At 37.9% G+C, this 13,795-nt stretch overlaps 1 protein-coding gene across 1 annotated transcript; it reads left to right on the top strand.

Annotated features, from left to right (window-relative positions):
* Positions 1-1,680: 1,680 nt before the first annotated feature.
* creb3l3a (cAMP responsive element binding protein 3-like 3a) lies at positions 1,681-11,989 on the top strand. The gene is made up of 10 exons (XM_028028972.1): positions 1,681-1,957; positions 2,248-2,364; positions 2,575-2,815; positions 3,993-4,126; positions 4,961-5,071; positions 5,153-5,259; positions 6,487-6,555; positions 6,745-6,829; positions 7,103-7,196; positions 8,482-11,989. The coding sequence occupies exons 1-10, from the start codon at positions 1,928-1,930 to the stop codon at positions 8,799-8,801; spliced, it is 1,308 nt and encodes a 435-aa protein (XP_027884773.1). The 5' UTR covers positions 1,681-1,927; the 3' UTR covers positions 8,802-11,989.
* Positions 11,990-13,795: the final 1,806 nt, after the last annotated feature.

Below are 13,795 nucleotides of genomic sequence, written 5' to 3'. Positions count from 1 at the left end.
AATTAAGAGATAAACTGCTTCAGTTATTGTATTCTGTTCTAAAGCTTCCTTGTGGTTTGGTCCTTTAAGGTTTCTCAGTAAGTTTAGGTTTGGAACTTTTCCATGTGGATGACATCTTAAGATTTACTGGGAAAACTTTGAGTGAGACTTATATCAGTACTTCTTTTGGGAACTATAGGATTGGTCCTTGTACTAAAAATAACAATAAATATACGTAATGGTTACTTAATTAGGTTCCCCTGTTCAAAATCAGATAATCACATACCAGCAATTGTCTTCAATAAGGACAATTATTGACAACTGCATTTAGTGCATTTAGGCCCTATTGAGAGGGTAAAATCACTTGGTGAACATTAGATCCTTCCTACCCACAACCATCAGCATCTACAACACCTTGCTGAAGAAAATAGTGCACTATAAGTTACAACATTTAATTTCCCTCTGCAACAAATAAAATATGATTATTATTATAATTATTATTATTATTAGCCGTGACTGATTAACTTTGAAAGTTTTGATCCATTCTGCTTTGCATCACTGATTCTGACCATTGAGTAGCGTTAAATTTTTTAACTAGTTAAAATCTGTATAATTAACTAATGGAAATGAGTGCATTAAAGTTCCATCCCTAATGCACTCACAACATGAAAAAATATGGATGTTTTCCTTCAGCTACCTGAATCCACAACATTTCAATAATGTGCCTTTAGGTGTCTGTTGATTTAAATTTTCAAACTCCAGTTACTGTTCCTGCTTTTGAGTATTTCTATAATGTATCATCTTGTTATGTTTTATGGATAAGTAAAAGTCACTACTGATTTCCATCTCAAAACTACACAGGTTATTGGTATGAATATATATTTTTAGCAGGGCGCCAGGGATAATTTAGATTGACCACCACATTCAGCCTGATAAAATGCTTAAAGCACTTTAAGTAGTGTAGACATTGTGCATGTCTGTGTGATTTAGTTTTTATTCACCACCCTGTAAAATAATTATGTTCCACAGCAACTTAACATTTAGTCTAATTATTTCAGTTCATTACCTTCTGCTATTATGACTTTTAATAACAAAACAAACTATGATAATTAAGTTAACATGGTTCATTTATGCTGAAGAGAAGCCGAATATATATATATATATATTTATTTATTATTATTATTTTGTCTGACAGTTACAACAAATATCCAAATAAATGCAGAATAGAATGTTTAATAAACTAAGGTAAGAGATTAAAAATAAACATTCGAAAAGTAATTATTTCGAATGGATAAAACTTTCTTGAAATTTTAAACCTGATAAGGCATGATAGTATAGCAAATTAATTGCTCTAATTTTTATTTGCATCTCAGCTGTTGTTAAACAAACACAAGTACACGCAGCCAAACTTGCTTTCACCAGGTAATTATCTGCTAAGACACAAGTACAGTATTAATAAAACTGTAAATTGTATTCAACCAAACCTTTCTAATGACAACTTATTTTGTTTGCTGGATTTCAAAGGAACCCACTTGTCGTGTGCTTATTGTGTTACAAATCTGGACCAAAGGTTAGAGCCTATTGTGTCAATACACTATCAAAGAAAAAAAAAAGGAAACTCCAGACTTTGCTCTCTCTGATGTATCTCCCCTTACTGGAGATTTCATATCCTCAGGCTCCAGACAGACCAGCTTGTTAAGTTAATGAGTTGTGTACTCTGCGTTGCAAATTAGATTGCTGATATCTCTTTGTGTGTCCAATGACAATAAATCTGGCCAGTCAGCTGGGTGTGTTGTGTTGGAGTTTGAACTCTGGACCTAAGCAGAGGAGCTGAGAAATATAGTGGGGAATCTTTAGAGGAACAGAAAGCTTGGATTTAAATGAAAGCAGCGAAGAAGTGTGGATATTTTTGACTGGGATTAGATAGTTTTGGAGATTTCACCCAAACATGGCATCAACGGAGTACTACCCAGAGCAGGTATGCAAACATGTTGCTTTTGTACTATATTTGGTCAGATAAAGGTTGTTATTTAAAAAGGAAATTGAAATGCCCCACAAAGGAAAGCTCAAGCTCGAAGGGAGATCGAACTTTAACCTAAAACTGAAAAACATCTTCAGTTTTCCAAGTAATATCTATCAAATAATTTCATCAAAGAGATTCATAGATAAATTTACACAGCTGTGGAATGATAGATTCATTATTGCTTCTATAAATACAAGCTGACAAAAGCCAAACAATACAAAATGTCCTGAAATGTTTAATTGCAGGGTGCTGACTGCTCAGAGCTGCTCGACTGGCTGTTTGATAAAAATGACGGAATCCTGCGTCATGAGGAAATGGGACAGCATGGCATCCCTCCCAGGATGCCATTTCAGGAGCCAAATGTTTGTGAGGCTGTTACATCTCTAATTAACTCTGTCTACAAAAAAAAAAAAGAAAAAGAAAAAAAAACACGTTTCCATCTTCATATGCTGCCCAGATTTTGCCTTTAATACATTGCCTCATCTCTCTGTGTTATGTTGCCACAAGGACTGCCTAATGCTAGCAGTTGGTTTTTATTATGCTTTTTCTTTTCTTTTTTTTTTACCAAACAGATGCCACAGCCAGCTGAACAGGCGGACGCTGACTTTCTCAACGCCCTTCTGAGCGGCAGCGATTCTGTGTCAGCCTCGCCTCTGTGGTCCCCATCGCCTAGCGACAGTGGGATCAGTGAGGACCCTCCATCGGACCAGATGGATAGTCCTCAGCGCCCTGAAAGCCCTCCAGACGCACACTTTTTTGGAGCAGGACTGCAAGCCAAAGCAGTCCTAGAAGCAAATGTTTCCTCTGATCCAAGTAATTTTTGAATTCATGTTGATATGTTTTATACAATTTGTTTAGTCTTTTTGTCAATCTTTGTCTCTGAAACACCACTAAATTCAAGAAGGATATCTTCAGTAAATGAATTTCCTCTCACCGACAGCTAAAAAAAATTTTTGAGGACACTCTCCATTTTCATTGGCACCTCTGTTAAAAACGTAGAAATGATGTTAACTGAGTTCTTCCTTTATTGCAGTTAAATAATCTCAACAACAAAAGAAACATTGCAATTCTGTATCAGTGAGCTTTAAAGGTTTTTATTTGTTGCTTAGCATCTTCTTCACTGTGCATGATGGCAAAATAAGCATGGATGCACAACTGTTGCTTTCTACAGTCAGAGCAACAATTGCTGCTCTGACTGTAGATGAGAACAAAATGAAAAAAGTAGCCATATTGTAACTGAAACAGACACTAGTGCAGCATTATGTTAAAATAGGAAGTTGTGAATTACCAAATAAAGCTCACTTAAAACAATCTTAAGTATCCCTTAAAAGGGCTGAAATTGGCCTTCTGGCAATGTCCATACATTTGTCATAAGATTTACGTCAGTGATTGCCAAAGCTCCAGGTGAGCACTGGTAAATTGGGAAGGATGTCCAGGAATGACCGAGGAACCACCAAGTTCCAGCATATCATAAACTCCAAATGCTCTTTACCACATAGACAAAAGAATCCCCTCAGCACCTTTCAGCTTGACTGAAATTTGCACCTTTCAAGGAAAATACCTCTAAGAGACAACTTTTATGGTCAGAGAAGATGGAAATTGAGATAGTTGTCCAAGGTGACCATAAGAATGTTTGGAGGAGTCAAAATGAGACTTGACACCTCTGAAAACTAATAACAGAACAGCTTAAATGAATCTGACACTGATATCACTTCTTAGATTCATCTTTTTTATATCACAAAAATATAAACACTAACAACTAAAATATTGCGCAGTAGTTGACAACTTATCTGGGATAAGTAGGTATTCTGGACCAATGGAATAAAATAGCGCATATTTCAAGCATTAAAGGTAATTTGTAACCCACTTATTGTTTAACCCAGAAAGACAAAACTACAGGGTGTGTGTCCTTTTTTATGCATTTTTTTAACACCTTATTTTCTTGTCTCTTTGATGTCTGATCAATGTTTGTCTCTCTGTGTGGGCGCAGATGGCTGGGAGCTCGGCTTTCCAATGGGGAGAGCAAGAATCTCGCAGTATCTATCAGATGCACAGCAACCACCGCTGTCGTCTGGCTTCCCCCTGACTGTCAAGGATCTGCTGCTGTCTGGCACACCAGAGCCGGTAGGTGCAACCCCGGGTCTGTTTGACAGAGTCAGTGGAGTTGGTACAGATGGTACGGTGGGGTGGGGCATTAAATCGCTGTTTGATTCTGACCTTGTCTAGGTTTTCTTCTGCATGATTGTGTACTTCAGCGGAAACAACCAAGGAACACACATCATTCCCATAGAAAGGCCTTTGGAATGCAAATTAGATCCCTGTTTTTATTCATTTTTTGTTGCTATTTTTGGAAGGATCTGCTGAATATGCAGCAAACACAGGGGCTGTTTTCAGAGGGGAGTTGTAACCCAAAGCTCTAAGTTAGCATTGTGTGGAGGTCGATCTTCTCCTTGAGCCTCCTGAACGTGACAATTCCCTCATGATTCGGCCTCATTTATTTGAGGAAACTTTTGCAGTTATGAAAAATCAGCCGAGCAGGTTTTTATAGAGGCAACGGTTTTGTCGAGCCGCCGTCACATATTTCACTCATTTCTTGTTAGCATCACTGAGCAGAGATCGACACAGACAGAATACCTGTTTGCAAATCTGGAAGGTGTTCAGAGGAATGGATTTCAGCTCATTCTGCACATTGATCTCGTCTTCCCACCCCAATTTAATAAGATGAAGGAGAGAGTGGCAGAATCCAGCTCAGATTCTCACACCATAATTGCTTTGAAGTGGCCATGAAATGAGGGTGATGAAAGTGGCCTGATAGTCTGCACTCATTAAACTACTTCCTGTGAGCCTCTAGCGAGAGGGATAGGTTCTGCAGACGGTGGGAGAAATGTAATCCAGCAGCAATTGTGATATTTATAACTTTTTTTTCCTTGTGTTTTTATTAATTTTTACTGCCATCAGCCCCCGCAGCCAACCCAAAAGTCCATCCAAGAACTGATTCTCAACGATGATGAAAAGAAGCTTTTAGCCAAGGAGGGGGTCACCCTGCCCACCCAGCTGCCGCTCACAAAGGTAAATTGCTATGAGTTACTTCACTCTGAGCCCAGCCTGCTTACGCCTGAAAATGTAAATATTGTGTCCTCTGTCAATCAGTATGAGGAAAGGATTCTGAAGAAAATACGCAGAAAGATTCGTAATAAGCAGTCTGCCCAGGAGAGCAGGAAGAAGAAGAAGGAGTATATTGATGGGCTGGAGAGCCGGTGAGGCGCCGAGTTACACTCTAGCAGCAACATGAATGACGATGAGTTCTTTTGCTTGACGTTTTTTAATCTTAATAAAATAAAATGCCATTTCTGAAATTATTACATAATTCCTTTATTATATTTGTATCACGTCTTAAAAGATTTTGTCTGTCTGTTTTTACTTAACACAAATGTTGCATCATCATCATCATCATCATCATCATCAGCTCGGTTTGATGCTGACTTTTTCCCACAGAAAAATCTCTGTGTTACCCTTTAATACAGACAAACTAGACCTCTATAGCGCTTCTTCGCCAAACTTCAAGGCTAAATTAAATGCAAAACATGACAGTAGGCTTGGACCTATTACAACTCACTGCAGACCATATCAAGTAAAGAGCAATAAGTTACAAGTTGAAGAGTTCAGGTCGAGTCTGGCAAGAAGGTTTCGATGGTTGCTTTGAAGGATTCAAACGGAGAACAGCTAGAGGACAACTGCTGTTTAGCATTTTCTCAAGAATTATTCACAGATATTTCCCGAATCAATCAGCTTTGAGCTCATGAAGCTCACTGTGAACAGTCAGACTGATGTGACAAAGCACGTCAGTCAAACTCCAGTACGTTGAAACATGCATCCTAAATCAGGATGCGATTTAGCATTTCAACAGCTGTCTAGCTTGTCTGTAAAAATGGAGGGAATTCATTTCAAGAATTTAAATCTGTTCCACTGCCACACACTTATTGGTAAAAATGTGTAAAAGGAAAAGTTCAAATGCTTTTTTGTTGTTGTTTTGTTTTGGCCTTTGATTTGTGTACATTTACTCTGTTAGGAAGAAAATCCCAGGTTAGAAAATAATAATTTTAAGCAAAATCACTGAAGGCACACTTGATATGCCTGGGGAATAAATATCACACAAAGAAGCCCGTTTCTCTTTACAGACAACTGGAATGGGAGAAAACATGAAAACTAACCTTTAGAATAACTTATTTCTATTATTTTCATCAGCTTAGGAAAACACTAAAAATGATTAGACATCGCTGGCCCGTTGTAGGTGTCAGGAACAATTTCTAAAATACAAGACTTGACGATAACCCAGTGAGATTATTGTTTATGAAAGGAAAATGTCTCCAAATCTCAATGTTATTTTGGAAAATTTGACTAGATTTAAATGCACGGAGTTCTTCTGTATTTTTTTTTTTCTCAAAATGACCTGTCATATTGTTTCCGTTCATTTTTCCCTCCAGCATGGGTGCTTGCAGTGCCCACAACCATGAGTTGCAAAGAAAGGTTTCCCAGCTGGAAAAATGCAACATGTGAGTGTTTTTTTAAATTGAACTTCTTTTTTCCAGGACTTTCTTCTGCTGCAATTTGTTAGGACATTTGATTTCTCCGACTCTGAAAATACTTTCTCTCTTTCTGCTTACATTCTCTTTCTGTGAAACCTTTTTCTCTCTCTCTCTCTGTTCTCTTTGGGTTTCCTTTTTCCTTCTATCTTTCTGTAGGTCTCTAATGGAGCAGCTTCGCAGGCTGCAAGCTCTGGTCATGAACTCATCCAACAAGCCAGTCCAGACTGGGACATGTGTACTGGTATGCCTTTTGTCTAAACTGGCAAGCATACATGTTCATAGCAAAAACATGTGAACTGAAAAACAACTGTTCCGTTTGAAGGAAAATGCACCATATGAGCAAAAGTCAATTTGCCCTCAATAGTGAAATAGGTCTCCACTTACAGAACGCTTGCACTGCTGAAAAACTACATCACACAAAAGAAAACACGTACAGTATTATTCTCTCCAAAGCAGAAAAAAACCCAGCATCATTTTCTATCTCTGTGTTCTTGTTTTCCTTTTAACTGTCCAGGTGCTCCTGCTGTCCTTCTGTTTGATCCTGTTCCCCAGTCTCAAGCCTTTCTCTGATTCAAAGGTCAGACAAAGTGACTTCAGTCCAGTCAGAAGTGAGTTTAACAATCCGGCACGTTCCAATCACAGCAGAGGAAATTGTTAAAGCCACAGGCCAAACCTGTGGCTGGAAACGGTTGTTACCCTCAGAGCTTCAAATCTGCCTCTTTATCTGTAAATGTTGCTGTTTACTTGAAAATGTACGTACATAACAAAAAGGCATGCTCTATTACAACTTTCAAAGTTAGTCATACCTCCTGAACTTTCTTACATTTCTTCACATTACAACCAAAAAGTTCAATGAATTTTACATGTACTTTGTTAAATTTTGAAGAGGGAAGAACATTACACTTGGTTATGCATTGGAACAATTTCTTCATAAATAAAATCTAAAATGCATTACCATTGTACTGTTCAAACCATCATTTGAAAATACAAAGAGTACAGAAGAAACCTGGAAACAAAAGAAACAGACAGGTTTAGTAAGGACTGCATTATTCAGAGAAGCGGCCAAAAACCACATAGTAACTCTAGAGAAGTTGAAGGGATTGACAGCTGAGGTGGAAAGAACTTGTTGCAAAGACATTGTTCAGCCGTGAATTTCACAAATCTGGCCATTATAAGAAAGTGTCTGTATGAAAACCATTACAGAAGGAATGATATTAGAAGTACTAAACCTGCAGATTTCATAGATGAGGGAACACTGGATCTGTAAAACATGAATATGAGTAAAACCATGCAGGGTGTGCACAGCAGCCAGCCAGTTCCTGTCCTGGAGGTGACAGATTGCTCACTATTTTTCCTAATGGAAATTTTCTTAAATGTGGCTACAATGAGATATGTTCACTTCAAGTAGACCAGGTTAAAAACAGTTTCAAGTTCAGTTAACAAATAACGTCATGGCCAAACATGAGGGGGCTCATGTGTATGAATTTTGTGCATAACGCTGCTGGTGCATAAAGCTTGAGATGAATGAGAGTAACAGCAGCTGGACCTTATAGAGTTTAGTATTTCATGGAGGAAAGAGCTCTAACAAAAGAGAGGCAGGGTAAAAAGGATCAGACTTGATTTTCCTTACCATCTTTTTCACTCTGGAATTTTTTTTTATTATTATTTATTTTTTAACTGTGCTTTCAGAATCTGTTACAGTAGAAAGTCTTAAAACTTTTAAAGTCTTTGATGTCTCAGGATGGAGTTTTACATGCTCGCAACTTTGCGCCAAGGCAAACGCGCTCACACGCCTGTTAACCACAGTCCGCGGTTATAAAAGTATAATAACAAGCAGAGCCCCAAAGAGGCTTAACCTTATTTATTTTTTTCCTCTGTCTTCTCTTCCTCCAGTCCAGTCACGGTCCCTACAGAACCTCCAGGCTTCCCGTGTGATGCGTGTTATCGACCCGTCTTTCCCCTCTGAGGATGAATCAGACCCACTGAACCAGCATTTCCCTGAGGATCAGGGATTGGAAGACATCACAGACCTGATGATGAAGAAGCTGCCGGAAAAACAGGAACAGCCCGGCTTGGACTCTGTGTCTCTGAATAGCAGTCAGGAAGATGGAGGCAGTCATTTCCATGTAGACCCAATTACCGGCCACATTGCTACTGTGACTCTGAATCCCCATCGCACCACTGGGCTACAACCACATGCTGACGACATGTAAGAAATTATAAAATCTGCCCTGATTAAATCAGTCCTGCTAATAATAAGGGAGAGAATTATCATGGACTTTTGTTTACACAGACGGGGAAATTTAATTTTGATCCTTCCTGTTTTACCCTTGAAACATACAGTGGTTCTCAAAAGTCATCTCACCCGTAAAACTCCTAAAACATTGTTGACGGATTGATTCGAGCTAAGGGAGTTGTAGCGTCATGCTGTAGGATTACTTCTTTACCATTAGCATGAACAGCTCCAAATACTGTGTTTACCTTCTGGTGCCAGGATGAAATGAATGGCTTTAGTGTAAAAATGTCAGGTCCAGAAACGCAGAGCTACACCTGACAGAAACTCTGTGGGGTCGTTGAACAGGTGTTGCGGACAAAAGAAGTCCTACAATTCAATAGATTTAGAGAACTTTGCAAGGTAGAGTGGACTAGTATTGCCACATCAAGATGTATCAAGGCAATGGACCGTAGAAGACCGAATGCTGAAATTCTGAGTTCAGCTTCAAGGATTAGTTTGAAGGTTTTCTCATTCAAGCAGTCTAGTTGCTGAAAATGTTTAGATTTTTTTTTTCTTTTGGCCTCATCCTTTTACTTAAAAAAAGACATTTGAACTGGGGTGCCTAAGACTTTTTATATCCACTGTATTTAGTATGTGCTTTTTTTTTTTTCTTATTTGTCTTATTTTTTTATTTGAAAGAGGATGTTAATCTTACATGGATGTGATTGATATGACTCACTTATGTCTTTGATAAACACTTCAGCATGAATACGTCTCAGTAAATGAACAAGTGTAACCACGTGGTTTTGTAAAATATTGATTCAAACAGCTAATTATTTTTGAAGTTAAGGGTCAATTTTGTTATCTGTTTGTTAAAAAATAGATAGCAACAGTTTAGATTCAGCTGTGAGGGAATTTGCATCAGATTAGAAGCGGAAAAGCAATGTGAATGTTTTGAAACGCTCTGATGAAAGTTTGTTTTGTTAATTAAAAGTCGCTCTGAGTATGCGGTGCTATATTTCTCTCTGTCATGTCGGAGTTCTGCCTTTAAAGGATTTTATTTCTAGACAGGCAATCACTTAAAGGGCAAACCCGGACAGGATGAGTGGGAGAGAAGGACAGAAAACTGGGCCAAAGGTGGGACTGGTGACCTCTTATCTAATGAGTCAGACTTTGCACTCCCAGAGTGATATGTTGACATATTTACTTTTTGGAGGAAGGTGGTTTCCAGGGCTTCCACATATAATCTGACCTGTCTTTGCTAACCACACAGTGATGGGATGAAAGAGTTCTTCCCTTCACTGTCACTTTGGTCACAATTCAATATGACACACTGACATTTTCAGCATCTGGGTTGACCGAGCTTCAAGGAGCAAGCCGATGTTTAATCTATGGCTCAAGTTGTCCACTGTGTAAGCTGTACATGCTACTGAATTAAATGAATTCAGGTAGATCCAGTCTGATGATTTGCATTTTAATAAATAAAGGAGTTGACAGTCTTCATGATACATAAAGAAGGACAAAATTATACTAAAGATAAAATGAATAAAATCATTTCAGATCTTCTTGACATCCATCATAGTCTAAATTTAGATTTTACTGATAAATGTCATGACACCGAGGTCGATGAGCTGTGAGCATGCAAATAAAAAGTCCATATTAACTGTATACACCTACTTGGTAATAAAACACCTGTTCATCATACAGTGTCTTGCAAAGGTGTTATACCCTTAATTTGTAACAGATTTCAATGTAGTTTAATGTGATACACCAGCACCAGGTTTCACAAAAGTGCAAAGTCAAAGTAAAATGACTCAACATTTCAACATTTTTTACAAAGAAAAATCGAAAAAGTGTGGCATGCATTCATGTTTAACTTTCTGTACTTTAATACCCCTAATATAATCCAATGCAAATGGCTCAACTTGCTACAAAACTGAGTAAAACTAGTGCAGCTTGGTCTTAGTAGAAATACAATTGTTCTGTGAATTCTTCAGAGGTTTGGTAGAAAACTTTGGTGAACACTGTTCAGTCTGCTATTTGAAAATAAGAGCATGTTGGGTATATTTTATCCAACAGCTAACTTTGCCAGCTTTGACATTGCCTGCAGTGTAAACATACATCTGAACATGGCTGTTAATGTTAATTCAACATTTGGAAGCGTCTGTATGGTTTGGGCTTAACCTGCTCAAGATCAGAATAATTAGCAAGGTAATTGGCTCCTCTATTTTTCATATACAACACTTTGTCAACCATGGATCAGACATCAGATTGTTAGGATACAGAGAACTGGTCAGTATTGATAAGATAGTAGATTACAGGATAATACTAAGAAAACCAGTTAAGAGACAGAAAAACATAGAGATTACTGCAAAAATTCACATTCTAGGAGAGAAGCAAATGTAAACACACAGTAAGAGCTTAGAATGAATGGTTTATAAAAACATAATTTTCTGTTGAAGTGTTATGCCAGAAGTATATGAACCCTAATAAGCTGTAGTTACCTGGTAATAACTCTAGAAAATGGCCACCCAAAATCTAAACATGTGTGCAATGCACTTCTTTACTTCCAACCTAAACAATTACTTCCTTTCCACCCACTTGTTAGCATTGCAGATGCGTTCACATACGCCACAAAAATATTCATTATGACAAACAGACAGGGAGCCTCATCAGCTATTCCAGGCATACAACAAACAAAACACTTTGATTTCCACAACAGACTCTTTGCACCATGTCCTGCTGCCGTACGTGTTACCCAAGAGCCAGGAGTGAATATTCCCTGTTGTCAGAACAAACCTCCAGCAGAGAGTCTCCTGCTGGGAAGCCAGTGAGTGAACCGCAACTGCAGAGCATGTCTGGATTTAATTCCTGGCCCATTTACCAGGAAATCTCTGGTGTCTTTCCTGCGATAATGTAGCATATAATTGGTGTTGTGACACATATTTAAAGAAAAACAAAAAGTGTGAGCTGTGTTTGACATCACCAAGTTGAATCAATTGACAAAAATTGAGAGATTATTGATTACTTAATTCACAGCCTTAAAACTTTGGCCCTCTTACGAGTTCAAATGGGTTCTCAGTCTATCCATGTGGATTAAGAAAACTTCCTCTTGTTATTATTTCGCAAATCTCAATCTCGTTGTAATCTGTTGATGACAATGACAAATAAATCTTATCTTATCTATTTCTCTCTTCTTGTTATTCTTCATGTTGCAGGTGTCATTGACATGTGAGTGTCAGTAAGTCAGTCAGACATATTGGTTTAAGGTCTGACTGATGAATCATCTCAAGGTTTTCATACCTTCCTCCATTGTCATGTAATTTTTGTTTTTGTTTTTTGGCTGACATTCAACACCACTTTGCCTCAGATGCCATTCAAATAAATGGTTCTTCTATTCTACTGACTATTCTCACAGTAAAAAATACTTCAGTTTAAACCACAGTGATGAGAAGTGATAAGCAATTATTGTGCTTGCTGACTCGTTCTCTCTCTCTCGGCTCTCCCTCTTTTGCTTTACTCTTCCCTGCTTGGTCTTTAATCAGGGTGAATGTCTCTCCGCCAATTGCTTTTCTAATCAGGACCCTGAACCACCTCTTTGATTAGTGATGGTTCAGGGTAGCCGAGAGGGATCCCGCTGAGATCGGATAGTCATGAGTGAACGTTGGGGTCACCCCAATGCCAATCAAAGCGATCCCTAATCTTCTTTTTTTTAATCTACAAATTGACTTTTTTGTTGTCATGCTGCAGCTCTGAAATAGACTGGGATTTTTCTGAGGACAGAGAAACTTTCATATTTACCAAATTTTTATTTATGCTATAAAGAGAGAAGAAGGGAGATGAAACCACTAAGCATCTCTATTACACATTTTTTTGTAAACTTTTTTTTTTGTTTTCCAGGAGTCTGAAACATTTTAAAGTTAAACTTATTCTACCATCTCTTTAATTGGCCAAGAGAAGAGGATCCGATCCACTAACAGTTCGCACATTCAGGCATGCAAATTAATCTTAACTCACATTTATATTTCACATAAAAAAAGAGTCAAGGATCAAAAGCGTTTCTTAATGAAGCTCTGTGAAGAATGCTTGATTGCACATTGGGCTGAGGGAGCTCATTGCATGCATAAGTAGCACTAAAATAGACAGTAGTTTAACTCAACACTATAGAAGAAATACAAAGATTTCAGAGGACAATCTATTGTCAAAGTTGAGAAGCCTCATTTATGTGGGGTAATTTATGGTCAACTTTGTCTTTGTTCTGCCCTACACCTAAACTTTAGGTGGTGTCGTCTGTATCCATGGAGCGTCTTCGAGCCCTGCAGCTGTTCACTGAGAAATGTTCCCACCTCAGACGGGCCATTGTTACGCCTGCATAGCCGCGTGTGTTTTATGTTCCTTCTCAAAATGCTTGGATGATTATCAGTATTATACAGGCTCAATCCAGCTATGAAATAAAACTTAGTCAGTTCTGACACATAACTGCTTAACTGCACCTTCATCAATGCTATAATGTTGTAAGGTGAACAAATATTATGCTGTAACAAAAATAGGCATGATGTCAGGATGTAAAAAGTATAGTTCTAAGAATACAATTTTCAAAATTGTACAACATATCACATTGATAGAGGATATTATTTATGTTGCCAATTTTTTCATTGTATGGTGATATACGTTTATTTTAATAGTAAGACATTTATAACGTTCAAAGGTGAAAAGTCATTGTGACAACATAATAGTATATTGTTACATTGAGTTAAGTTTTCACATTGCCTGTGTTTTCAGTGGATCTGTATCAATAGTAACTGAAAACCATCATCAGAAATGTGCAGACAGTTTGTGAACCATTTATTCTACAAATCTTAGGGGACAGAAGTTGTAATTGCACATAATCTTGGTGAGCTATAGACTAGACTAGAAACATAAAATCTGTCTGCACTTTAAGACAAAATGAACATATTTACAGGTGATAATAGGCAGGCAAGTTGACTTAAA

This window comes from Xiphophorus couchianus, chromosome 9 (genome assembly GCF_001444195.1).
Source record: "Xiphophorus couchianus chromosome 9, X_couchianus-1.0, whole genome shotgun sequence".
Lineage (NCBI taxonomy): Eukaryota > Metazoa > Chordata > Actinopteri > Cyprinodontiformes > Poeciliidae > Xiphophorus > Xiphophorus couchianus.
Note: the sequence above shows the minus strand (reverse complement) of the source record. Positions and strands in the feature narration are given on the sequence as shown.